This window comes from Geotrypetes seraphini, chromosome 3, assembly GCF_902459505.1.
Source record: "Geotrypetes seraphini chromosome 3, aGeoSer1.1, whole genome shotgun sequence".
NCBI classification, from domain to species: Eukaryota; Metazoa; Chordata; class Amphibia; order Gymnophiona; family Dermophiidae; genus Geotrypetes; species Geotrypetes seraphini.
This window is the reverse complement of record NC_047086.1, coordinates 364931138-364957517: the sequence shown is the minus strand read 5'-3', so window position 1 is coordinate 364957517 and position 26380 is coordinate 364931138. Positions and strand designations below refer to the sequence as shown.

Sequence of the window (26380 nt, the reverse complement as noted above, 5' to 3'; positions counted from 1 at the left end):
ACCTCCATACAATACATACTTAAGATTATTTTTTCATATATTTTTTTACCTTTTCATATTAATATTCTTTGTGATTTTTCTTCTGAAATATACTCGTATATTTTTCTAATACTTAATGTGCTTTTAAATTATTTTACAACGTAATTCTAGATAACAAAACTTATCTTTTAACCCAATGGAGGCCTGTCATTTCACTCTCCAGCTTCTTCAGAGGTAAAAACTCATTAACTTTCCAATTCAATTCTGTAAAACAAAAATAATTATCAACATGCTTGAGACTGAAATTCATGGAATAAGCTATCTTCTACTGAGTTTCTTTAAAATAGATGTACTGTTACGATCATTCAATGTTTTCTTTTAATTCATGTGATCTCTCTACTCTGGGCAAAGAATTGCATGACACGTCTGGATGTTTTTATCACTTGACTACTTGATCCAACTCTTTCAGTAACAGCTTCCAATTAAATAACTACATAGAATGGAATGTGTTTGTGTAATTAGAAAAGGTTTTTTTTACTAAGCTACAGTAGACAGTGACCTTAGTATACCTTATGCAGGTTTTTCCTGTACGCTAAGGCCATTTATACCACAGCCAAAAAATGGCCATGCTCTAACATTTCAATTGTAATATTCATAGGAAGCAGCTTATTATAATCAAATTTTAACACCAAAATTAAATAATGTAATGTGAAGTGCTCAGCCCATCAACCCAAGTGCTCTAACATTGCCATTACAAAAATTAATGTGTGAGCATTTACAGACACCTAGTTTACAGGCAGTAAGGGCTCACATGCTAATCCTGCGCTAATCAGCGTGTGGTAATTTAGTTGTGCTGATTAGTGCAAAAAAATGTTCACTCTTCATCTTCATCTCCATGGAAAAATTAAAATTATTTTTAGCATGCTGATAATTCTTTTTGTTTCACGGAACTGAAATAGAAAACATGGATATATTTCACCTCTCAAAAAGCTAAAATAAAATGGCAGGACTCATCAGATTAAAATATAAGTTTGTTATCTGGAATTATGGTGCAAAATGATTGAAAAACACATTAAGTATCTGAATAAAGATATTAGGTTCTTACCTTGCTAATATCTTTCCAGTAGATAGGTGTGTTATTATGGACAAGCGTGTTATCTCCCCAAGGCCGCAAGTTTGTGCAGAAGGAATCCACTCTGGAATTTTTCTGTAATCCTCCTACTTCACTGGGGGCTCTACTGCCATCTACAGTTAGGCCCACATTCACTAAAGATAGTGATTCAATCCCTGTTGGCCGATTCTTTGGTTGATTTTAAAACAGCGATTGATTCACTATATTGTTTGTATGCAAATGATTTCCATGGAGGTGCAAATCATTTGCATGCAAACTCTCCAACTCAATCGCTCAGTGAGCAATTGAGTCGGTGCAGAGCCCTGACAGTAGTGACAGGAGAAGCAGCCTCCTGTCACTGCTGTCAGGGTTTCTGTCACCCGCCCACCCACCGAACATATGGCAAGAGGGATGCCCGGTCTCTCCTGCCATCGGCCCCCTCCTGCCATATTTTTCAGCACCGTGGGAGGAGCATTGGGTGGCAGGAGGGAGTGGGCATCCCTCCTGCCATTTGAGGGGAGCGGGGGTGGTTTTTTGACAGGTCTGCCTGTTTCTATAGTTTTTATGAAAAATATATTTTGCATGTGTAATACACGCAAAATATCTGTGCCATGGAAAAAAAAATGAAAAAACCGGCAGACCCGTCGGTAAAGCACAGTTACTTACCATAACAGGTGTTATCCAGGGACAGCAGGCAGATATTCTCACATATGGCTGATGTAAACGACAGAGCCCCAGTATGGACCACTTTAAAAGTGCATCGCCACTTTAAGACTCTAAAAAGTTTGCGATAGCCTGAACCGCGCATGCGCGAGTGTCTTCCCGCTCGATGTAGGGCACGCGGTCTCTCAGTTAAGTTAAGCCAGCTAAGAAGCCAACCCAGGGAGGTGGGTGGGTTGTGAAAATATCTGCCTCCTGTCCCTGGATAACACCTATTACGGTAAGTAACTGCTTTATCCCAGGACAAGCAGGTAGCATATTCTCACGTATGGATGACCTCCAAGCTAATAGAAATGGGATGGTGAGAGATTTGACCTTTAAGAAAATAAATTTTGTAATACAGATTGGCCAAAGTGCCCATCTCGTCTGGAGAATGACTCCAGACAGTAGTGTGAAGTGAAGGTATGAACTGAGGACCAGGTGGCAGCTTTACAGATTTCCTCAATGGGTGTAGATCTGAGGAAACACAGAAGGTTCCATAGCTCTAATTTTATGGGCTGTGACACGACTCTCCAATGCCTGTCCAGTCTGAGCATAGCAGAACGAGATGCAGGCAGCCATCCAATTGGAAATTGTTCTCTTAGAAACAGGATGCCCCAACTTGTTTGGATGAAAAGAGATGCGATTTGGCTTGCGATTTGCGATGTGGCTTTGTTCGGTCAATGTAATAGGCCAAAGCTCGTTTACAGTCCAAAGTATGTAAAGCAGTTTCTCCAGGATGAGAATGAAGCTTAGGGAAAAACACTGGTAAAATAATCGATTGAGATGAAATTCAGTGACTACTTTTGGAAGAAACTTTGGATGTGTATGAAGAACCACCATGTCATGATGATGCTTGTAACTCACTGACCCTCCTGGCAGAGGTGAGAGCAATAAGGAAGACCACTTTCCAGGTAAGAAACTTGAGATGAACTGTGGCCATTGGTTCAAATGGAGGCTTCATCAAACTGGAAAGAACTACATTAAGGTCCCAGATGACAGGTGGAGGCTTGAGAGGTGGTTTCACATTGAAAAGCCCCTTCATGAATCTGGAGACCAAAGGATGAACAGTCAGAGGGCTTCTCTCAACTGGTATATGAAAAGCAGTAATAGCACTGAGATGGACTCCTGATAGATATACATTTTAGACCAGAGTCAGAGAGATGAAGAAGATAATCCAACACCAACTCCACTGCCAAGGAAGTTGGGTCTTGATGATAAAGAAGACACCAGGAAGAAAAACGAGTCCACTTTTGTTAATAACATTGCTGAGTGGCAGATTTCCTGGATGCATCAAGAATTTGACGAACAGGCTGAGAAAGATGTAATAGAGATGAATTCATCCCGAGAGAAACCAAGCTGTTAGGTGTAGTGATTGCAGGTTGGGATGAAGCAGTGAATCCTGATTCTGAGTGAGCAGAGTAGGAAATACTGGAAGAGGTATGGGCTTCCTGGAGCTGAGTTGAAGTAGAAAGGAGAACCAATGTTGCCTGGGCCACCGTGGAGCAATGAGAATCATGGTGGCTGCTTCTCTCTTGAGCTTGAAAAGAGTTTGCAACATGAGAGGAAGTGGAGGGAATGCATATAGAAACAGGCCCATCCAATCCAGGAGAAAGGCATCTGCTGCCAGACGGAGGATCGCTCCTTTCAGCTTAGACCACTGTCTTTCCACTTCTCTTATGTCCTCCCATCCTAACAGCTCTTTCTTCAGTTACTCTCCCGTTGCATTAAAATCCATACGTTTGAAATTTAGGACTTTAAGTATCGTGCAGCCACTATAGCTGTTATATCAAACCAAACCGTTTGATGATCGCTACTTCCCAGGTGAGCACCCACTTAGTTACTCTCTACATTTGTGAGGACCAGATCCAATATCGCTTTTTCCCTCGTGGGTTCCGTCACCATTTGTCTGAGCAGGGCCTCTTGAAAGGCATCCACAATCTCCCTACTTCTTTCTGATTCCGCAGACGGAACATTCCAGTGCGCATCCGGCAGGTTGAAATCTCCCAATAGTAGCACCTCCTCTTTCCTTCCAAACTTTTGGATATCCACAATCAGATCCTTATCAATTTGCTGCGATTGAGTCTGAGGTCTGTAGACTACACCCACGTAGATAGAAGTTCCATCTTCTCTTTTCAGAGCGATCCATATCACTTCTTTCACTTATTCCTCTCCCCAGGTCCCTTGCATTTCGGTCGCTTGGATATTGATCTTTACATAGAGAGCTACTCCTCCACCTTTTTGACCATCTCTGTCCTTCCTAAAAAAGATTATATCCCGGTATGTTTGCATCCCATCCATGTGATTCACTGAACCATGTCTATGTGATAGCGATAATATCTAGATCTGCCTCTAACATCAGGGCTTGCAGATCATGAACTTTGTTGCTTAGACTGCGATCATTTGTGGTCATCACTTTCCAGCTATTTTTCAGCGGTAATCTCCTTTTTCGTATAGATTTTTGCTTCGTTTCGCTTTCCGTTGCCTGTGAGCTGAAGTTGGGCAGGAAGGCACTGGCATGTGTGTGAAATGGGCAGTCAATACCAGGGCTCCATGGATGACATCACCACTGTCCATACCAGGGCTCCATGGATGACATCACCTATCTGTGAAAATATACTGCCTGCTTGTCCTGTGATAAGGTACAATACTGGACATAGCAGAAACAATGGAGCTAAGACAAGTGCAGAGGCTGGAACACACCACAGCAATAGACTACAGAATAATATTAGAAAGTGAGATCCTGCTTCCGCCAACAACATTTTGCTGTCCTTGTACAATCAATCATTCTTTCCAGACTGGACTATTGTAATTCCATCTATCTAAGTCTAACCAATAAAAATCTTCAAAGACTTCAGCGGATCCAGAACACTGCAGCTAGGTTGATCTTCGCAAAAAGCAAATTTGACCATGTTTCTCCGTTTCTGTCAAAACTTCACTGGCTTCCAGTGATTTCTAGGATTCACTTTAAATGTACCTGCCTAATATTCAAGATCCTATATGGCATTCTTCCTCCCCTAATTCCACTATCCTGGAATTCTTCGAGACCTGACACTACCAGATCTGCCCAAAAACTCAAATTATCTTTCCCCTCGTTAAAAGGCGTCATATATACAGGTAAATTAGGGCAATCCCTTTTCTTCAAATTCACTGAGATTTGGGATAACTTCTCTGCCCCACTGCTGAACCTAGGCTCATTCCAACTATTCCGAAAGCATCTGAAAACCTGGCTTTTCTCTAAAATGTAAAGCTATCTATTTAAAATGTAAAGCTAGCTATCCTCTTCATAACCTCTAATTTCTTATTATGTCCTTCCCTCATTTATTGAATTTACCTGTAAACCGTGTCGAGCTCTATCTTTATGGAGATGATGCGGTATACAAACTTAAGGTTTAGTTTTGTTTAGTTTAATGTCTGTCTTGGCTGTTTAGATTGTAAGCTCTTTCAAGCAGGGACTGTTTTCTTCTTCATGACTCTGTGCAGCGCTGCGTGTGTCTGGTAGCACTATAGAAATAATTAATAGTAGTAGTAACGGGTAGGAAGTTTTTGAGTCTTAAAAATAAACAGGAAGACTGCACAAAATTGGAGTCAGACTAGTAGCACAAACTTGGCGGCTCCAGGAGGAATCTGCTGGAGTGATGGAGGCAAGTGAGGTCTAAGTATTTGTATAATCTATATCTATATATACATATAGGAAATAATCTCAAACAAATTAGCCCTGAAAAGCCTTGGGAATCACAGAACATGTGGAAGTGATCAAATCAACCAGAAGAAACATACTAACTTGCTGAGCATATACTTTTTCTGTCTCATCCACTGTTTTGTGTGAGGATGAAGTTCAGTGCATTACAAAGAATTTTTAGAAACAGAATCTCCCAGAGGCTGGTGGACAAACCACACCAGTGGTCTGACCCAGCATGTCATGTCTCCCATCCCTATGTTGGCTCTCTCTCTCGTTACACCTCTACTTTAGTTGTAGCACTCTTTCTCCTACCCAGAGTCCTACCTTGAATTCTTAGATCCTGACTGGGGCTGAAGGTGCTTCTTAATCCTTCCCCTGGGCCCAAAATATGTAAACATCTGCTCTCAGGTAATTTTGCCAAAGAAGAAAATCCACTTGCTATTCTCATAATCCTGCATATAGTAAATACCTACAAACATTTTCTTATATTGCAGCTTTAAATCATGTATTTTTCTGAGAATTGTTAACCTTGTGTTTTTCTCGTCGTCTTCTCTTTGCTTTCTTCTTTTCTTTTTCTTTTTTATGTTTCTTTCTGAATTTTCTGTGCCCTTTTTCATTTTTTTGTTTATCAGTTTCTTTTACATCTTCTTTTTCTTTCTGAACATCTTCAAATCCTGCATCATCTATTTCACCATCCTCCAGCTCACCATCCTCTCTGCAAACAGGAGAGCATATTTTAGATATACAATCTTGTATATCATTTGTTGGCATCAATAAAATACAACATTTTAATTTCTCTCTCAACAGAGTACAAAGGTTAGAGCATTTCAAGAGTTCACAAATCTAAAACACAGACTAAGTCACGGGCTGAATTTTTTATTAAGATATTTAGGGCTCCTTTTACAAAGGTGCGCTAAGCGTTTTAGTGCACATTAAATCTATGTGCACGTTAAACGCTAACATGTGCATGTTAGTCTATAGACTAAAACAGCTAATGCGCCTTTGTAAAACAGGGTCTTAGTCTTAGAAGTAGTATAGATCCTACCTGACCCCGAGACACCATTCCAGTGATTCACCTGGTTATTTTCACCTCATAGATGTTACCATCCTTAATCCCAACTTTATTCAAATAGTTATTCTAGGCATAGGCATCAGAATGCTTTTTTGTTTGGGGGGGGGCCCAAAGCCCCACCCCCATAATAGTACATATTGTAATAGCATTTTTTTCATTCATTTTTCATATATACACACACAAAATATAATCTTATTAACAACACATAATTAAACTACACAAAGCACATTGTATGCTTCTCAACATTCATTCCTACCAGAACAAATACGGGACCACAAACTAAAAGTACTAATATACACAAACGAAACCTTAAGATTCAAAACTCTGCATGCAGTAAAACCCCATAGAAATAGAAACAAATGCATTTCTTCCTGAACAGTGCAAAATATAGACAGCACATGTAAATTCTCAAAATTGACACAATTCAATCACTAAATTGAAAATAAAATAATTTCCCCTACTTTTGTTGTCTGGTGATTTTGATTTTCAAACCATCTTTTCCCAGGCTCTGGCTGCACTTCCTTCTGTCTGCGCTCTTAACTGTGTATCCAGGGCCACCTTATCCATTTGCTGTTTTTCTCTCTTTCACTTTCTGCCATACATCCATTTTTAACATTAACTTTTAACATTCAACTTTCTTCCACTTATCTGCTTTCTTCTCAAAATCTATCTACTTTTCCATGTCTTCCCTTCCCATATCCATGTGTACCATCTCCTCCCTCTTTTTTCTCCCCTATTCCCATCTATCCATAAGAAGCATTTCTTCTTATCTCTTCCCTCTTGCACCCATTGCTGTTCCCCATCTCCTCCCTCTGTTTCCCCTTCCCCTCCATCCCTGTGCACCACCTCATCCCTATCTCATGGTCAGACAACTTTGTCTTCCCCATTCCCCCCTCATATGGTCTGGCATCTTTCTCCTCTCCTTCCCATAGTCTGGAATCTTTCTCCTCTCCCATGTTCTGGCATCTGTCTCTCCTTCCCTCCCTCTTCCTGAGGTCTAACATCTTTCTCCTTCTCTCCTCTCTGTGGTCTGGCATTTCTCCTCCCTGTAGTCTGGCATCTCTCTCCCCACCTCCTTCCCTTCCATTCTGTGGTCTGGTATCTCTCTTTCTCTCCTTCCCATTCCAGTGGTCTGACCAGAATCTTATACAGGGGCATCAATATCACCTTTTTCCTACTAGTCATACCTTCCTATGCACCCTAGAATCCTACTAGCTTTTGCCATCACCTTTTCAACCTGTTTAGCCACCTTCAGATCATCTCATACAATCACACCCAAGTCCCTCTCTTCTGTCGTGCACATAAGTTCTTCATCCCCTAAACTATACTGTTCCTTCGGGTTTTTGTAGCACAAATGCATGACCTTGCATTTCTTAGCATTAAATTATAGCTGTCAAATTTCAGACAATTCTTCAAGCTTCGCTAGGTCTTTCTTCATGTTATTCACAATATACGGGGTGTCTGCTCTATTGCAGATTTTGGTATCATCCACAAAGAGGCAAATCTTACCTGGCAGCCCTTCAGCAATATTGCTTATAAAAATGTTAAAAAGAACAGGCCCAAGAACAGAACCTTGAGGCACACCACTGGTAACATCTCTTTCCTCAAAGTGAGGTAACATCTCTTTCCTCCCGTTATTCCACTCCTTTGGAACTCATCAAACCCTAACTCCTCCAGATCCTCCTAAAAACTGAAACTATCATTCCCTTCTACAAAAGGTATATCCCGCGCAGGAAAACTAGGAACATCTCTCCCCTTTAGAATCACAGAACTCTGGAACAACCTCACATCCCCGCTCAGAAATTCAAACTCCCTCCAACTCTTCCGCAAACACCTGAAAACTTGACTCTTTTCAAAAATCTAACACCTCCCGCTCTCTGGTACCTTGACCCCTCTCTACCCTCTTAGTTCCTTTCCTATAACCCTTCTTCTTCTGGAGTTCCTTTCTATCCTAATTCTGTAAACCGTGCCAAGCTCTACGCTTGCGGAGATGGCGCGGTATACAAACCTAAGGTTTAGTTTAGTTAGTATCGCCATTGACCACTACCCTCTGTCGTCTTCCACTTAATTAGCTCCTGACCCAGCCCATCATTTTGGGACCCATCCCAAAACCACTCAGTTTTTATTTATTAGACGTTTATGTGAAACACTGTCAAATGCTTTGCTAAAATCTAAATACACCAAATTTAGCGTACTCCCTCTATCCAATTTTCTGGTCACCCAATTGATAAGATTTGCTTGACAAGCCCTATCTCTAGTGAATCCATGTTGCCTCTGATCCTGTAATCCACCAGATTCCAGAAACTTCACCATTCTCTGTTTAAAAAGCGTTTACATTAATTTGCGTACCACAGAAGTCAGACTTACTGGCTGGAATTCCCTACTTCTTCCTTACTTCCACTTTTGTGGAAAGGACTACATGGGGAGTGGCCTAAGGGACCTAGCCAATCGGAGTCCTAGGCCACTCCCAGTGCATCCCAGAATGTACTGGGAGAGAGGCCTAAGATTCTGGTTGGCCCAGGTGCCAAAGAGTTCTCCTATGGGAGGAGCCTTAAGCCCCTCCCTGGTGCATCCCACGATGCACCGGGAAGGGGAAGGCCCATCATTCAGTGGAGAGAGTAAGCATTTTTTCTGCCAGCCAGTTAAAAAAGGTACTGGTGGGGTCCAGGTGGGCTTGGAAAGGGAGGGGGTTTCCGGCAGGAGGGACTGGGCATCCCTCCTGCCGGTGGATGTGTTGGCGGGGTGGTGGCAGGAGGAATTGGGCATTCCTCCTGCTGTGGAAATTCAGGGGGGATTTGGGGGTTCTAGCAGGAGGGACTGGGCATCCCTCCTGCCGGTAGTCTTCACGAGGAAGAGGGGGAAGGGTTCACTGACGCAGCCGCTAAACTGATCGCGGCAAGGAGATTCCCTACCACCGCCTACTATCAAGACGCCGTTTATAGAATTTGCCCTTAACTATCTGGGAAATAGACAGCACCTGCCCTACTATTACCACACGGTAAATGCACTAGCAGATAGTGTGGATGCAGTTACTGCAGCCCCTATGTAATATAACCCCATCCCCAAGTATCCCCCCATTGCCCAACTCCAATCAGCATCAGCACATCCTGATATTCCTATCCCCCTCCCATCCTCTTGAAGAGCATTACCTCCTCAATCATAATCACCACCTAATAAGCCCTCGCAAGACTGCTGCAAGGACTCAGAACCATGATTTTGAACCCAGGAGTGTTTGGGGATTGCTCCAGTCCTGCCACTTACTCATCAGGGAAAATCCTGGTAAGCACCTGAAAGACTGGATGGATGGGGCCTCTTCATGGGGAAGGGAGGATGATCTGATCAGAAGGGGATGATGAGGGGCTTCAGTAGCTGTCTGCTGGTAGCACTCTTGAGGAGACATTAAGGCCCCTGAACAATTGGTAACCATGACAATAAACGCTAAAGTAGCTACATACAGTAACTTAATATGACGTCCATACTCATTCTCTGCTCATGCCTGCTCAGTTCCTGACTCATAACATTGTCATACCTATTATCTGCTTAACACATGTGATTATCTGCTTAGCACATGTGATTAACACGTATGTTAAATTACTGAAAAGTTAAATGTGTGTCATAAGAGATCAAATTTTATAGCAACATACAAAGGGGGCTATTTACTAAAGTGTTTCTCCCATTCTGTATCTATGGGAAAATTGCTAAGTAAATAGGGCCCGAAGTGTCTTATGGCTGGTGCAAAGAGTACCAACTACATCTGTCTTTTCAAGTGTGAAATGCCTCTCTTTTACAGGTTGTGACTCATTGCACCCCTTAACATGGGAGTAGCTAGCAGGATGCAGTTGCACACCCCCCCTTAACTGACCAAAAATAAATGCAGTACTAAAAGCCTGTGCCAACCCCACCAAAGCAGCAGAGAAAAGGCCCTCGCGGGGTTGACCACAAGCTGCCTGTTTACAGTATTTCCTCTGTTGGCTGACTGCCGCTGCTGCTTTGGGAGGGCTCGCGGGTAAGAAATACCAGTTCCACAAGGGGAAGGGGGGTCGATTGGAGGCCAGACCCACAAGGGGAGGGAGGAGGTTGTCGGGCCAGGAGCAAGACAGCAGGAAGATGCCACGGGGATAGGGGTCAGAAAGTGAGAGAGAGCAGACCCACAAAAGGAGGAAGAGAAGGGGCCAGATGGAGCCACAATGGGGAAAAGCGGAGGTGACATGGGGTGAAAGGAAGGGTAGGGGACAGGGATGGATCTTGGACCCATAAGTGGGGGAGGAAGAAAATGACACAGACCAGAAAGGAAGGTGGGAAAAGATGCAAGTGAGAGATGATGGGGTGGGTGAGGGTACATGAATGCTTCTACACTCTGGAAACTTTGTTGCACTCAACAATGACAGAAGATCACTTGAATGGGCTATATATACTTTGAGTATGCATCAAAAGCTGGATAAGGAAAGAAGGATAGAAATAGAAAAGGAAGTTTTGGAAAGGTTTAGCACAGATAAAAGAAAAAAATTGTTTTGTGTAAATTGAAGACTAAGGCCTCCATTTATGAAACTGCAATAGCAGTTTCTAGCACGGGGAGCCACGCTGAATGGCCCGCGCTGCTCCCGATGCTCATCGAGTTCCTAGGAGTGTCGGGAGCAGCGCGGGCAATTCAGTGCAGCTCCCCGAACTATAAACTGCTATCGTAAAAGAGGGGGTAAGTTTAAAATAAAAACATTTTTTTCAATAGCCTATTTTATAATGTCCTCCAACCTTGAACAAAAGTCTGCTTACTTAGCTTACACCCATACATTCAAGCTTGAGTCCAATCCCAGTGTAGTTCTCTCAGTCTAAGATCGTTTGCAGCCCTCTGGCTCAGATCCTGGCTACATTCATGCCCCTTAACCTCTATGACACAAAGGGACCCGCGGTTTTGATTATTCACGGTTTTTAGCTTGCTGGCTCCTCCCCCCAAATTACATCAGCTTGCATAGAGAAATCTTTGATTCCAAGTGTTTACAGAGAAAATTGCTGATTCCCAGCACTTTCTTCACTGTGTTTTGCATCTCCTTCAGGAACAGGCCAGGTTTCCCATCATGTTATTCGCGGTTTCACCATATTCATGATGGTTTTTAATAGAAAACAGCAAATAACATATGGAAAAGTTATTCACGGTTTTTCTGTATTTGTGGTTCTGTTAATCCCCTATCACAGCGAATACGGAGGGAGAAGTGTAATCACAGAAAAAACATTATGTATCATACCCGATAATGTTCATTCCTTTAGTCACAGCAGATGAATCCAGATGGGTTGTGTCCACCTGCCAGCAGGCGGTGATAGAGAGCACAAAGTTGAACTCTGCCATACATTCAATGGTCTGCTCACTGGTACTTCAGTATTCCTTGTGACAAAGCAGCAGGATTAACCAAACAGGTCAAAAGCCCAGAACTCCCTCCTCACAATTGTGATGTGCACTTTGAGAACTTCCCCAGGCCCAATTCCTGTGGAGCAAAGGAAAAACAGAACGAAACCTAAATAAACAGAAAGGGCAGGGCTCTGGATTCATCTGCTGTGACTAAAGGAATGAACATTATCAGGTATGATACATAACGTTTGTTTCCTTGTCATTAGCAGATGAATCCAGATGAATGGGATGTAGCAAATCAATCCATATTAGGGTGGGATGTAAAGTAGCACACAGAAAAAAAAGAGATACCATGAACAGTGGCCCACACAACAGAATGTAGCCGTTTTCCAGACCCAGCGAACAAACTAAAGCAGAAACCTATATAAGAGAATGTGCCAACTTGAGGCTAATGTGGCCCCAACAAACAAAAGGCGCAAACGCCTAGAGTCAAAAAGGGAAGGGGTGCCGCAGCCAATGGGACCTTGCTGGAGAAGCCAGGTTGGCAAATGCATGCACCCCCAAGAGGAGTGTTATAGAGACTCACCCGAACACAGATACCAGGAAGAACGCTCTACACTGGAGGAAGTGCTGTGTACATTCTTGTGACCCCGTGCCACAGTGGATCACCCAAATGGAGCTGTGCCCCATGTTAGAGTAGCAACCTGAAACTACGGAGTGATGAGTGCATGACAAAGGAACTCCCCTCCAGAGATGGAGTTGCAGCCAGGCAGCATCCATAACTGCAGCCCACATAGAAAGAAGGAAAAGCACCCGGAGAAACACCTGGCAGATATAACATAACATAGTGCTTATTGACCACGTAACCAGTAGTTCAACACGGTTTACAAAAAGTTATAAAAATAAACATGTTACATAGAATAAGATGATTCATTAAACAGTCAAATATTTAGAAAAAAGGTAGGTCTTCAATTGTTTTCTGAAGTGTCCATAAGAATGGGTAGTAAGCAACAATATTCGGAATTTGTTGTCATGAAGAGCTGCCTGATTGAAAAATTTCTTACTCCTACTAGCCTGGATAGATGGAAAATTAAACAAAGGATGAGTTCTTCTACTATGTCTGTATGATGCGAAAGTAAATCTATTGACTAAATAAGAAGGGGCTGCACCATAAACAACCTTATAACAGCAACAGCCTAATTTGAACAACACCTGGGCTTCCTTTGGCAGCCAATGCATCTCTACATCTCAAGAAGACATGAGAAGTGAACATTCAACTTTCAACATGGTGGGTTAAACTGAAGATGGAGGCATGCTAAGCAGGTAGCCAGAGAGCACAGTTACTTACCGTAACAGGTGTTATCCAGGGACAGCAGGCATATATTCTCACATGTGGGTGACGTCATCTACGGAGCCCCAGCGCGGACAGCTTTTCAAGCAAACTTGATTGAAGTTTCAAGTTTGCTACACTGCACCACGCATGTGCATACCTTCTTGCCCACTAGAGGGCGCATCCCCACCTCGTGGTCCTCAGTTCCATAACCAGCAAAGAAGCCATCCCCGGGGAGGAGGGCGGGTTGTGAGAATATATGCCTGCTGTCCCTGGATAACACCTGTTACGGTAAGTAACTGTGCTTTATCCCAGGACAAGCAGGCATGATATTCTCACATGTGGGTGACCTCCAAGCCAACCAAAAAAGGGCTAGTGGGAGGATGGCAATTTAGAAAAACAGATTACGTAACACCGACTGGCCAAACCGGCCGTCGCTTCTGGACAAAGTATCCAGACAGCAGTGGGAGGTGAACGTATGAACCGAAGACCAAGTGGCAGCTTTACATATGTCCTCCACAGGAGTAGATCGGAGGAAAGCAACAGAAGCTGCCATCGCCCTGACCTTATGCCCCGTGACTCTACCATGGAGCGTGAGACCAGCCTGAGCGTAGCAAAAATAAATACAAGCAGCTAGCCAGTTGGACAAGGTGCGCTTGGAAATAGGATGTCCCAGCCGATTAGGATCAAAGGACAAAAATAATTGAGGAACTTTCCGATGAGACTTGGTACGTTGGAGATAAAAAGCCAACGCCCTCTTACAGTCCAACGTGTGAAGCGCCGCCTCACCAGGATGAGAGTGGGGCTTCGGGAAGAACACCGGAAGAACAATAGACTGATTGAGGTGGAAATCAGACACAACCTTAGGTAGGAATTTAGGATGGGTGCGAAGAACCACCTTGTCATGATGGAATACAGTAAAGGGCGGGTCCGCAACCAAAGCCTGTAGCTCACTAATCCGACGAGCAGACGTGAGCGCAAGTAAAAAGACCACCTTCCAAGTGAGAAACTTAAGAAGAGACTTGTCAATAGGCTCAAAAGGAGGTTTCATCAGTTGAGCCAAGACCACATTAAGATCCCAAACTACAGGAGGAGGTTTCATAGGAGGATTAATATTAACTAAACCCCTCATGAAACGAACCACTAGAGGATGTAGAGAGAAAGAACGTCCCTCTAGATGCCGATGGAAAGCAGCAACAGCACTAAGATGTACCCGGATGGAAGTTGTCTTCAGCCCAGATTCGGACAAATGCAACAAATATTCCAGAACCGAGGACACCGGAACCAAACTTGGATCCAGATGGTGCGAGGTACACCAGGATGAAAATCTGGTCCACTTTTGAGAATAACAAAGCCGAGTCGAGGCCTTGCGCGAAGCTTCCAACACCTCCCTGACCGCCGAAGTCAGGGGGAAAGGAACCAAGCCGTCAGATGTAATGACTGAAGATTGGGATGCAACAGCGAACCCCGACTCTGAGACAGCAGAGAGGGAAACACCGGCAGAAGTAGAGGCTCCCTGGTACTGAGTTGAAGAAGCAGGGAGTACCAGTGCTGACGAGGCCACCGAGGCGCAATGAGAATCATAGTGGCGCCAGATGACTTGAGGTGAACCAACGTCCTCAAGATCAGAGGAAAAGGAGGAAACGCATAAAGGAATCTCCCTTCCCAGTCGAGAAGGAAGGCGTCTGCCTCGAGACGGTCCCGAGAGTAAATCCGTGAACAGTAGAGGGGCAGTTTGCGAGTCTCCGGGGAGGCAAACAGATCCACCTGAGGCGTTCCTCAGCGGTCGAAGACCTCGCGCAGAACTCGGGAGTTTAGCGACCACTCGTGCGGCTGGAGAAGACGACTGAGTTTGTCGGCCAGACAATTCTTCTCTCCCTGAATGTAAACCGCCCGCAGGAAGATGTTCTGGGAGGTCGCCCATTCCCAAAGGCGCAAAGCTTCCCGGCACAGGGACCAAGAGCCCGTTCCCCCCTTGCTTGTTTACATAATACATTGCCACTTGGTTGTCCGTCTGTACCAGGACCACCTGATTGCGCAGCAGATGACCGAACGCTCAAGCTGCCAGAAAAATGGCACGAAGCTCCAACACATTGATGTGACAAAGACGGTCCTCCGCCGACCATAGCGCTTGAGTCCGCAGACCGTCGAGGTGAGCCCCCCACGCGTACTCCGAAGAGTCCGTGGTCAGGACCTTGCGATGTGGAGGTACGAGAAAGAGCAAACCTCCGGAAAGATTGGAAGAGTTGGTCCACCAACGGAGCGATCGTCTCAAGGAAGGAGTGACCATTACAGGAAGGGAGAGCGGGTCTCGATCCTGACGCCACTGGGAGGCCAAGGTCCACTGAGGGAGTCTCAGATGCAATCGGGCAAACGGCGTGACATGAACTGTCGAAGCCATGTGGCCGAGTAGAATCATCAGCCTGTATGCAGATACGGAGCGCTGCAGCAAAATCTGATGGGCCAGGCGAAGCAGAGCCTCCAGTCTCGACGAGGGAAGGAACGCCCGAAGGCGAACCATGTCCAGCACGGCCCCGATAAACTGAAGGGATTGAACCGGGCACAGCTGCGATTTGGGAAAATTTACCTCGAACCCCAGACGTTGAAGAAAAATGATAGTCTGTCGGGTCGCTGAGATAACCCCCTCCCGGGATGAAGCCTTGATCAGCCAATCGTCCAGGTAGGGGAAGACCTGCAGCCCCTGAGATCTCAGGGCAGCCGCGACCACCACCATACACTTTGTGAAGACCCGAGGAGACGAGGCCAGCCCGAAGGGAAGGACGCGATACTGAAGGTGCAACTCCCCCACCTGGAACCGTAAGAACTTGCGGAAGGCGGGATGCACCGGAACATGAGTATATGCTTCCTTTAGGTCCAGGGAGCACATCCAGTCCCCCGAGTCTAACAGAGGGTACAGGACTGGGAGGGACAACATACGGAACTTCTCCCGGACAAGAAACTTGTTGAGCCCTCGGAGGTCCAGAATTGGGCGTAAGTCCCCTGTCTTCTTCGGGACCAAAAAGTACCGGGAGTAAAACCCCCGTCCCCTTTGGTTCGGGGGAACAGGCTCCACCGCCCGAAGGCTCAACAAGGACTTGGCTTCCGACAAGAGAAGAGGAAGCTGGTCTCGACAGCCAAGAGAAGCCCCCGGCGGATGTTCCGGCGGACTGGCTAAGAAGTTTAGCGAGTAACCTTCGGAGATGATCCGGAGCACCCAAGCGTCCGACGTGATCTCGGCCCAGGCTGGAAGAAAGGCCTGCAATCGGCCCCCGATAGGAAGGGGGTCCTTCGACAGTGCGGAGGGGGCCCGCCCCCAACTGCGCATCACGTCAAAAAGACGGAGCGGGTTTAGACGCTCCTTGCGCCTGAGGCTTTGGTTGGGACGCCCTGCCCTGCTGCTGGGGGCGTCGGGGCGGTGGCCTGGAGAAGGCCGGCATCGACTTCTGCGGGTACCGCCACGGAAGGGGTCTAAACGGCTTCTGTGGCGGAGCCCGGGGTTTGGGACGGACCAACGAGGCAATAGAGCGCTCGTGTTCAGACAAACGCTTGGTCGCCGCCTCCAAGGATTCATCAAACAACTCTGAGCCAACGCATGGAAGATTGGCCAGACGTTCTTGCAAATTTGGGTCCATATCCAGGGTACGGAGCCATGCCAGGCGGTGCATGGCCACCGAGAAGGCGGACACTCGAGAGGCAAGCTCAAATGCGTCATATACAGCATGGAAGAGGTAGAGACGCAGTTGGGACAAATTGGACATAAAAGCCCCAAAATCCTCTTTATGGGAATCCGGCATGACTCCATAAAACCTCGGCAACGACTTCACCATCTGTCTCAAATAAGACGAGAAGGTGAATGCGTAATTTAGGACCCTGGTCGCCATCAAAGAGTTGGAATAGAGGCGACGACCAAACTTGTCCAAGGTCCGTCCCTCCCGTCCGGGGGGAACTGCCGCAGAGACCCTGGAAGGCTGCGACTTCTTCAAAGCTGACTCCACCAGTAGGGACTGGTGGGACAGCTGTGCCTTATCAAAGCCCTTGCACGGAACAGTGCGATATTTGGACTCCATCTTAGAAGGCACCGCTGTGACTGTAAGAGGGGAGTCAAGGTTCCTCAAGAAGGTCTGGCTAAGAACCTTATTAAGAGGGAGCCGAGGCGTCTCTCTGGGGGGAGAGGGTAAATCCTGCTCCTCCAAAAACTCCTTGGTGTACTGTGATCCTGCTCCCAGATCAAGGTCCAAAGCCCTTCCCATATCCAGAACGAATCTAGAGAAAGAGGAGGGCTTTGAAGGTGGAGAGGGAGATCGAGACGAGCGCCTCGCCAAGAAGGAAGGAGAAGCCTCGCGTGAGTAACGAGGTTCCCTTCCCGTGCCAGACCCCGAACCCCAAGAAGCCGCCCCGAGCGATCGAGGCGGGGTCGGGGACCGCCCATGCCCTGAGGAACCCCTTCGGGAAGTCCCCGGGGTATGGGGCACCGAGGCACGCCCCTTTCGTCTTGGCGAAGAGTCCCTCGAGCACTCAACCTCAGACGAACGGAACAGCCTCGGATTATCAAGGCGTAGTTCGGAGACCCGCAGGGTCTCGCCCCGGTCGGCGAGTAGCGACCGCGGCGCCGAGGAGAAGCCCGTTGGCGTTTGGGCTTCCTCGATCGACGCTTCACCCGAGGCCGACCCGAGGGCGAGGAACCCCGGGAGGACCTCGACGAGGAAGAGATCCTCCGAACTCGCCGCACCTTGTCCCGAGGCCGCACACTCCGCTCAGGCTGGTCAACCGAGGCCGAGGGCAAGGTCGGGGCCGAGGCCGAAACCCCCCCCCCCCCGGGCCCGAAGTCGAAGGCACCGAGACCGAGGTCACCGACGCCGGGGCAGCCGAGGCCGAAGCCTGCTGAAGGTGCGTGATGGCCCCGGACAGCTCCGAGGCGATAAGAGCCCGGAGCAAGTCCTGGAAGACGGGAACCCCCATCATAGTGGGCAGATCCGGGGCCGTCGGGTGCTCCCTCAAGGGCGACCTCGGTAACGAGTATTCCCGCGGGGCACCCGACTTTGGCTCTCAGGGCGGGGCCGAGGACGACCCACCCGCCCCCGCCGAGGAACTCGAGGATGGCTTCTTCAAGGCTGAAAGTGAAGAAGGAAGTGAGGACTTACCCTTCGCCGACTTCAGAGTCGAAGACACCGGCTTCAACGTCGAGGGCTCCCGGGGCGAGGACGAAGGAGTCGAGGCCGAGGTCAAGGCCGGGGCCGAAGCCGAGGCCGACGCCTTCCCCGCCACGGGGTCCACTGCAAAGAGCTCCGCCATGCGAGCCTGACGGCGGCGGAGAGCTCTCCTCTGAAAAGTGGAGCACCGGGAACAAGTGTCGGTGGGGTGCTCAGGGCCCAGACAACGCAAGCACCACCGGTGAGAATCGGTAATAGAAAGAAGCCGATCGCACCGGGTGCACTTTTTGAAGCCCGTCACAGGACGGGACATGGGCCCAAAAACCGGCCGGGAACAAGTGAGGTCCCGCGGCCGCGGCTACCGGGAGCCCCCGGAGCCGAACGAAAAAGATTGTTTTTTGACAAAAACTGAAAGAAATAAAAAGAACAAAAAAGAGAAACACAGCGACCGAGTCAAAAAAGAGACACAGCCGCGGTGACAGAAGGCAAAAACTAAGAGCACAATTTCCACAGGGCTTCTGGCTCCGCGGAAGAGAATGAACTGAGGACCACAAGGTGGGGATGCGCCCTCTAGTGGGCAAGAAGGCATGCACATGCGTGGTGCAGTGTAGCAAACTTGAAACTTCAATCAAGTTTGCTTGAAAAGCTGTCCGCGATGGGGCTCCATAGATGACGTCACCCACATGTGAGAATATCATGCCTGCTTGTCCTGGGATAATGGAGTTATACATCCAAAGATGGAGACACGCTAGGCAGGTATCCAAAGTGACGTGTCACATCTGAAGATGGACATACACTAGGCAGGCATCCAAAGCAGCATACACCATCCGAAGAGGGACCTGTGCCAAGGAGGCAAGAAGAGTCGAAAAGTACATCGAAAGGTAAAATTGTACCAACAGGAAAGAAAAGCCATGCTCTGCCAAAGATGGAGCTGTGGCAAACAGTAAAGGGGAGCCGTCTTACACAACATGCAAACTGAGTCAAGCTCTACATATGAAGATGGGGCCATGGCAAACAGGTAAGTGGAGCCACCCAGGATACCAAAGATGGACCCACACCAAGCAGACAAGTGGAGCTGCGTTCCACATTCAAAGATGGAGCCATGCTCCATCTTCAAAGAACGAACTGAGCCAAAAAGGCCAGTAACTGCACTCTACAGTCAAGGATGGAATCGTGCCCAAACAGGAAAGTGGATCCATGCTCTACATCCAACAAAGGAGCTATGCCAGACAGTCAAATGGAGCCACGCTTAACCATCAACGACGGAGAAGTGGCAAAAAGTCAAAGAGAGTAGTACTCAACATCCATAGATGAAGCTGGGCAAGTAAGCACCTTCCATCCAAGATGAAGCTGCCCCAGCAGGCAAGTGGAGCTAAGCTCAACAACCAAAGACCTTGTAACTCATTCTGAGCTCTCTAGGGAGGATGGGATATAAATCAAATTAAATAAGTGTCTCAGACCGCATTCACAAATGGTGCTGCAGAGATGGAGGAAGCCCAAGAAGGGCACCACGACCAGTGAATCAATTTGAAGTGATTCGTTTTCCCCCAAAAAAATCAGACTCACAGATTCAGTGACCAAACTCCCCACTCTTCCCCGGTGAGACCTGACATACCTCCGGGCCTTCTAAAGTAGCAGCAGCAGCAGCAGCACTGTGAGCAGGCTGCACGCAACCTGTCCTGCCGGGGCCTTCCCTCTGCCACGTCACTGATGACAAGACAGAGGGAAGCCCTGGTGGGGCAGGCCACAAACAATCTGTTCACAGCACTGCTGCTGCTTTAGGAGGACCTGAGCTATATCAGATAACATTGGGGTGAGGGGAGGTTGGTCAGGAAGTGCTGCATGGGAGGGTTAGGAGGGTTTGAAAGTTGCAGCACACAGGGGGGGAGAGGAAGAATTGTTGGATATAGGGTGGAGGACAGGAAGGGGTGCGAGGGAGAAATCCTTCCTATGGTGGAGGGGAGGGAGACATGCATGGAGAAGAGGGAGAAACAATGGGCATAGGGTGAACGACAGGGAGAGTTGATGCATGGGAAGAGAGAAAGAAATGTTGCACATGATAATGGAAGGAAGGGAGATGCACTGCATGGAAAGGAATAGAGAGGTTTGACCTAGGGCACAAGAGAGAGAGAGATGATAAGACAGTTGGAAAGAAACAGAAATGTTTGTATATGCCAATGGATGGGAAGGTACAAAGATGGAAGATAGATGTTTAGCATGAAGAAAGAAGACAAAGTCAAATGGGCAGGAGACCCCGGAAAGCAAGTTAACAGAAGACAAACAGAAACCAGAGCCTAGGACCAACATATGGTAATTTGAAAATTTCCAACAAAAGGTAGAAAAATAATTTCATTTTCTGTTTAAGGAATTACTGTGCATTTCAATTTTAGATGATTTGTTCCTTTCTTGTGCTGTTTTAGCTATTATGTATGTGCTATTTATAAACCACCTAGGAATTAGATGGTATAGAACCCTTTTTAAATAAATAAATAAGTCAGATTTGAAATGTGTATCCTGCCAGAGCCGATATTAAGACAGCAAGCGTGAGTTAGGAACTAAAAGAAAGAGTAAAAATCTTCTTTGTTTATTTTGTTTACACCACAGTGTGGAACAGTGAATGAGATAAGAGTGATGAAATAGTGATAGAACAAGATGAAATTATGTTTAAAGTAGACCTACCCAGTAGATGGCAGTCATGTACTGTCAGTGATTACTGCATGATAAAGATAAGAATAACCAAAAAAATGTGATATGTAAATTGAGACACAATTTTAAAAAATGTTTTAATTAGAAATGACTGTACTGTATATAAAAACTGTAGTTATAAACTTCTTATCCAACTCTTGACTGCAATGCCAAAAAGGAAAAAGCCTAAAAATATATTGTAAAACCAGAAAACAATAAATCTGGCAGGACATTTGAAAAAAAAATCAGATTGGGCAAGAAAAGCAAATTGAATTAAAAAAAAAAAAATTTGATTCAATAGGCCAAATCAAATCAAAAAATGTTTCCCTGAATCGGGTAGCACTACTGAGAACCAGAGAGACGTAGTAAATAGATATCCCACCAAACTGGTCCACAAGCACACCACATGAAAGAAGGAGCCAGATAAGCAAGCATTGAACTGGCCTACCATACCGCGACAGAGAATGAAGGACTGTTTTCCCCATTGGCACTCCAACTAAGCAGGGTGCATAGAGTAATCCCCTCTCTACCTGGTGTTCCATGGCAGTGCAGGACAATGTGCACATCACGCACGGTCCCATTCCAAGCCAAGAGCCACCAGGAGCTCTCAATACATGGAGCACAGCCAAATGCGAAAGGGCCAAAAAAAACCCAACAACAAATGCAGCCCCCACCCCCGGGAAGCCACTAACAGAAGCGGGAGAACCCGATTGTGGTGTCCCACCAACTGAAAAATCTCACACTTGGGGAAAACCCCTGACGTGGCTACCAGCTGAATATCCTCAAGCCTAGTGTCACATCCCCGCACAGCAGTGTACCAGCTGGGTGGGGGTTTTTTACTGCAAGCCGATCCCATGAAATGCAGGACACAAGAGTGTGCAGAAAATCACTGATGGTGGGAAGAAGGATGGAGTGAAATGGTGGGGTCCCAACCCTCTCCGGTCTGACACCCCTGAGGAGGCGGCACTGACATTGACCCCAATAAGACCACCTCCCAGATCCAACCGGCAAACCCCCAAGAAACAGAGGCCTTTCCCTCCAAGGACGGGCTCCGTCAATAATAACAAGATCCCTCCCACCAAAAACTCGCGTGACCATTAAATCCAGCAGCTGCCCTGAGACTCAAGCAGAAGCACCCCCTCCCCAAGGACAGGCACAGAAAATGTCTCCACCAACTCTGCAACACTGTCAAGGAAAGCCCAGCAATGGGCAAGGCACAGAAGGTTTTCTACCCCAAAACCCACGCAACCGCATGAACACCAGCAGCCGACGGGTAGGAGGAGGCATCCGAGTCCACCATACTGAGCCCGCCCCAGTGTCAACTCTAAATTAAGTAAAATAAAATAAAGAAGTCCTGAAACCCCTCAATATATTTACTGTAACGAACGTACACACTGTGATGAACGTACAACAGCCACTGTTTACTCTCCAACTGCCCCCATCCCAGCACTTCCTCTGGCTTTACCACAACATCCTTAACTTTTTTAATTTTTATAATGTGAGGAGGGAGACAGGAGTGCAGGACTAACATATATAGGGTTCCAAGGGATGGGCAGGGAACTAGCATCACCAGCTATGCCCCTGAACAGGCACCCAAGCAGCCTGATCCCCATGCTCAACCAAGACAGCAAAGCCGCAACAGGAGCCAAGCGAGGCTGGACAGAGCAACCGCTTCCAGTCCATACCAGGAGCAGGAAAGACAATCCCTCTGCTTGCAGAGATAGAGAATACTGAAGTACCAGTGAGCACACTATCGTATATATGGCAAGAGCTCTTGTGCTCTCTATCTCCGTCTGCTGGTAGATGGACACAATTCATTCGTCTGGATTTACCTGCTGCTGATGACAAGGAAAGGCTATATTTTAAATCTGATCCCCTTTCTTTTATGTCATGAAAAATGTTTTGCACACAGCATTACATTTATATCTTATGTATTAATGAGAACAATTACACACTCAGATTTTGGGTTCTTATTTAGACCAGATCTGCTTTATTTTCCTACATTTCCTTTTAATATATGTTGGACATATTGTTTTGTTTGGGGGGGGGGGTGTTAGATTCTGTGTCAAGCAAACTGGAATGGTACTTTTGCTCATTTGAGGTTGTTCAATTTCATAATATTGGGAAAAAAACAAATAGGTTTACGATGTACAAACACTAAATGTACAGAATAGCTATAACGTTTCTTTGCAGATGCTAAAACCTTTCTACTAGAACCTAAACACTGAAGACAGACTTCCAGATCATGTTAGTACCACCTTTAGTTATGAAGGAGCATATGTGAATTCAAACACATACAACATCTCTGCAGAACTGCCATGTTAACCCGATAAAAACATTGCCTCCTTCACAAGAATTTAATTTCCCACAGGACTATTAGTTACTACAACCGCAACAAAATTAAATGGACATCTGAATCTAAAATGTGTACATCTGGAATAGATATAGTGAAAATGGGAATCAGGGCTGATTAAGAAAAAGACTTAGCAAAAGGCAGTTACAAAGCACTTACAACCTAGGGTTTGTCACAGAGCTAGAAAACTGCCTCTAGTGTATGGGAGAGGACGGTACTTAAATCTGCATACTAAGCTAGCCACAGAAACATAATGTAACAGGAAACAATTCAAAGAGATAGAAAGGTAGAAAATCAGCTCCAGCGCTGCTAGTCTCCTTCAATTATCAATCTTAAAATTATAATAAAATTTATACTGAATACGATGTCATATTTATGATACTGATGCCTTCATTATTAACGTTTTCTTAAGGCATGCAGAATGTGACTACTGTATAATAAGATGCTATATCTCATGGAGAATATATGATTTAAAAAAAATACTAGCCATTAGCGGTTATGAACGTGATCTTTACCATAACAACAGTATATCTTTTTGTTAAAAAAATGTACAATGCATTTCCACTCTAACATTAACACACATAAGAACTGAGATAGAAGAATGTTACTCGACCTTTCGTCCCCTGCATGCTCTGATTCTGTCATGTTTTTGTCAAGAACTAGGTTGGGGGGGTTGGAGAAAAGGCTTTCAAAAGCCATGTCAACTGATATGTAGCAGAGATTCACGCTCTTTGTTGGAGGGGGGGGCGGGGAAAATAAATAAAACCTGTCTTCTCTTTTTTTTTTTTTTTTTTTTTTAGGCGCCACAGCTCTAGACTATGGCGGCTCACATTATGGTCCGCACTCTTTTCTCTTCGACCGTAAAAATACTGGATCTTTCCGCGGGTTGCAGAAAGGAACCGTCTTACGTCACGGTCAGGCTTGGAGAAGGTGCTGCGGATTGAAACGCTGATGTACTTCCATGTGTTACAGGGTCCGTTGCACCAAAGTGATGGAGAGAGTGGTGGGGAAGGGCGAGTGAATGTAGCTGGCGCAGCCTGAGTTCGAGATGGGAACGGTTTTTCTGCTTCCTTCAGATCGCTACTATCAGGGACAGGGAGCCTCTAACAAAGACCCGGAGACTGCGAAAAGCTGACAGTAGCAGAACGGTTTGCCGCGCGGATTCTTAAGCTGCGACGCAACCGGAAGCAGTGAGGTTACGGGGACCGGAAGGCTTAATGCGCAGACTCGGAAAGCTCGAGCACAGAAACAATAAGGAATAAGATAGGGCTCTAAAGGTAACTCCCCTGTTTGAAGTCGTCAGTATTAGGAAATGATTTTGTAGATGGCAGAGCGCGCATTTCGTAACGAAAAATATTACTTACTACAAAGAAGGCCAAGACACAGAAATAGGATTAATGCAGCTTTAACAGTAGTGTGTGTTATTTCTTGAGAGATGAGGTTCACTTTTCACGGTTTAACTAGGGTCCAAATGCTTTTGTATCGGTAGAAGAGTGCTAACCTCTGTATTTTACAAGTTCTGAATAAAAGGTCCAGTGGGGCCCAGTTCATGTCTTAGACCGCATGTTTGGTATTTGCCAAATGCCTAATAAGAAATTTGTTGGCTTTTTACATATTTTCTATGCGAGCAGCTTTTTACATTAGATAGATTGTGAGCCCACCGGGACAAACAGGGAAAAATGCTTAAGTACTTCTTGAATGCATTCATGTAAACCGTTTTGGCCTCCCTTGGGAGAACAGTATAGAAAATTAAATAAATTATAATGAGAAAGACCCCGCTACTGATCCCTGCTACTACCCCCCCCCCAAGGGTGGTCCTTCCCAAAGAGAGATTTTCCTCGTCATGATATAAATTTGGCATGGTGGTGGAGGGGCGAGGCCTAAGGAAGGACTGCTGGGATTTCTAAAAGTGGGATTTCTGCATAATCTACAGGTCTTCTTTAAATATTTGTAACCATCTTTGGGAAAACATGACAAGCAGGGCCGGATTTTCCTATAGGCTAACTAGGCTTCAGCCTAGGGTCTCAAGATCAAGAGGGGCCTACATTCAAATTGTTAGCAAAATTAAAATTACACTATTCTTAAAACAGTGAACACTAAAACACTGAACTGAAAATAAGGAGAAATTCTACGCTTCGGGATCGGAACCAGTTCCGGCCGCAACAGGGCGCCGACTCGGCTTCTCCCTTTCTTTTTCTCGCCCTGGGAGGAGGATCGAGGAGGGAAAGACGTCAGTCCGGAAACAGCTGGGCAAAGCCCAGCCCCACGGGGAGAGAGGCAAAACGTGGATCCGTCAGGACAGGGCGGCTCAGACTGGCATCGGGGGGTTTCAGTGGAAGGGGGATGGGAGGCAGGCGGGCATCGGAGGGGGGGTGAGGTGAGGAAGGACGCACTGGGGACACTATGGACATAGGAAGGGGCAATGTTGTGTGTTATGTTTGATTAGTTATTGTTACAAGTTTTAGTTGCCCCTGCTAGTCTAAAGAATCTGTCCCTCTCCACCTTCTCTATGCCTTTCATGATTTTATAAGTTTCTATCATGTCCCCTCTCAGTCTCCGCTTCTCCAGGGTAAAGAGCCCCAGCCTGTCCAACCGTTCGGCATATGAAAGGTTCTCCATACCCTTTATCATCCTCGTTGCCCTCCTCTGGACCCTCTCGAGTATTGCCATGTCCTTCTTGAGGTATGGCGACCAGTATTGGACGCAGTATTCCAGGTATCGAGCAATGGTGCGCCCACATCTGGAATACTGCGTCCAATACTGGTCGCCATACCTCAAGAAGGACATGGCAATACTCGAGAGGGTCCAGAGGAGGGCAACGAGGATGATAAAGGGTATGGAGAACCTTTCATATGCCGAACGGTTGGACAGGCTGGGGCTCTTTACCCTGGAGAAGCGGAGACTGAGAGGGGACATGATAGAAACTTATAAAATCATGAAAGGCATAGAGAAGGTGGAGAGGGACAGATTCTTTAGAC

At 46.2% G+C, this 26380-nt stretch overlaps 1 protein-coding gene across 1 annotated transcript in view; it reads right to left on the bottom strand.

Annotated features, from left to right (window-relative positions):
* ZC3H6 (zinc finger CCCH-type containing 6) overlaps positions 1-24609 on the bottom strand; it is a 128061-nt gene extending 103452 nt beyond the window's left edge. Inside the window, exons 1-2 of the mRNA XM_033936837.1 lie at positions 24016-24609; positions 6000-6186 (exon numbers count right to left, since the gene is read on the bottom strand). Coding sequence (XP_033792728.1) covers positions 6000-6186; positions 24016-24101 — 273 coding nt within the window. The 5' untranslated portion in view covers positions 24102-24609. The remainder of the gene's footprint in view (positions 1-5999; positions 6187-24015) is intronic.
* Between the last annotated feature and the right edge of the window lie 1771 nt (positions 24610-26380).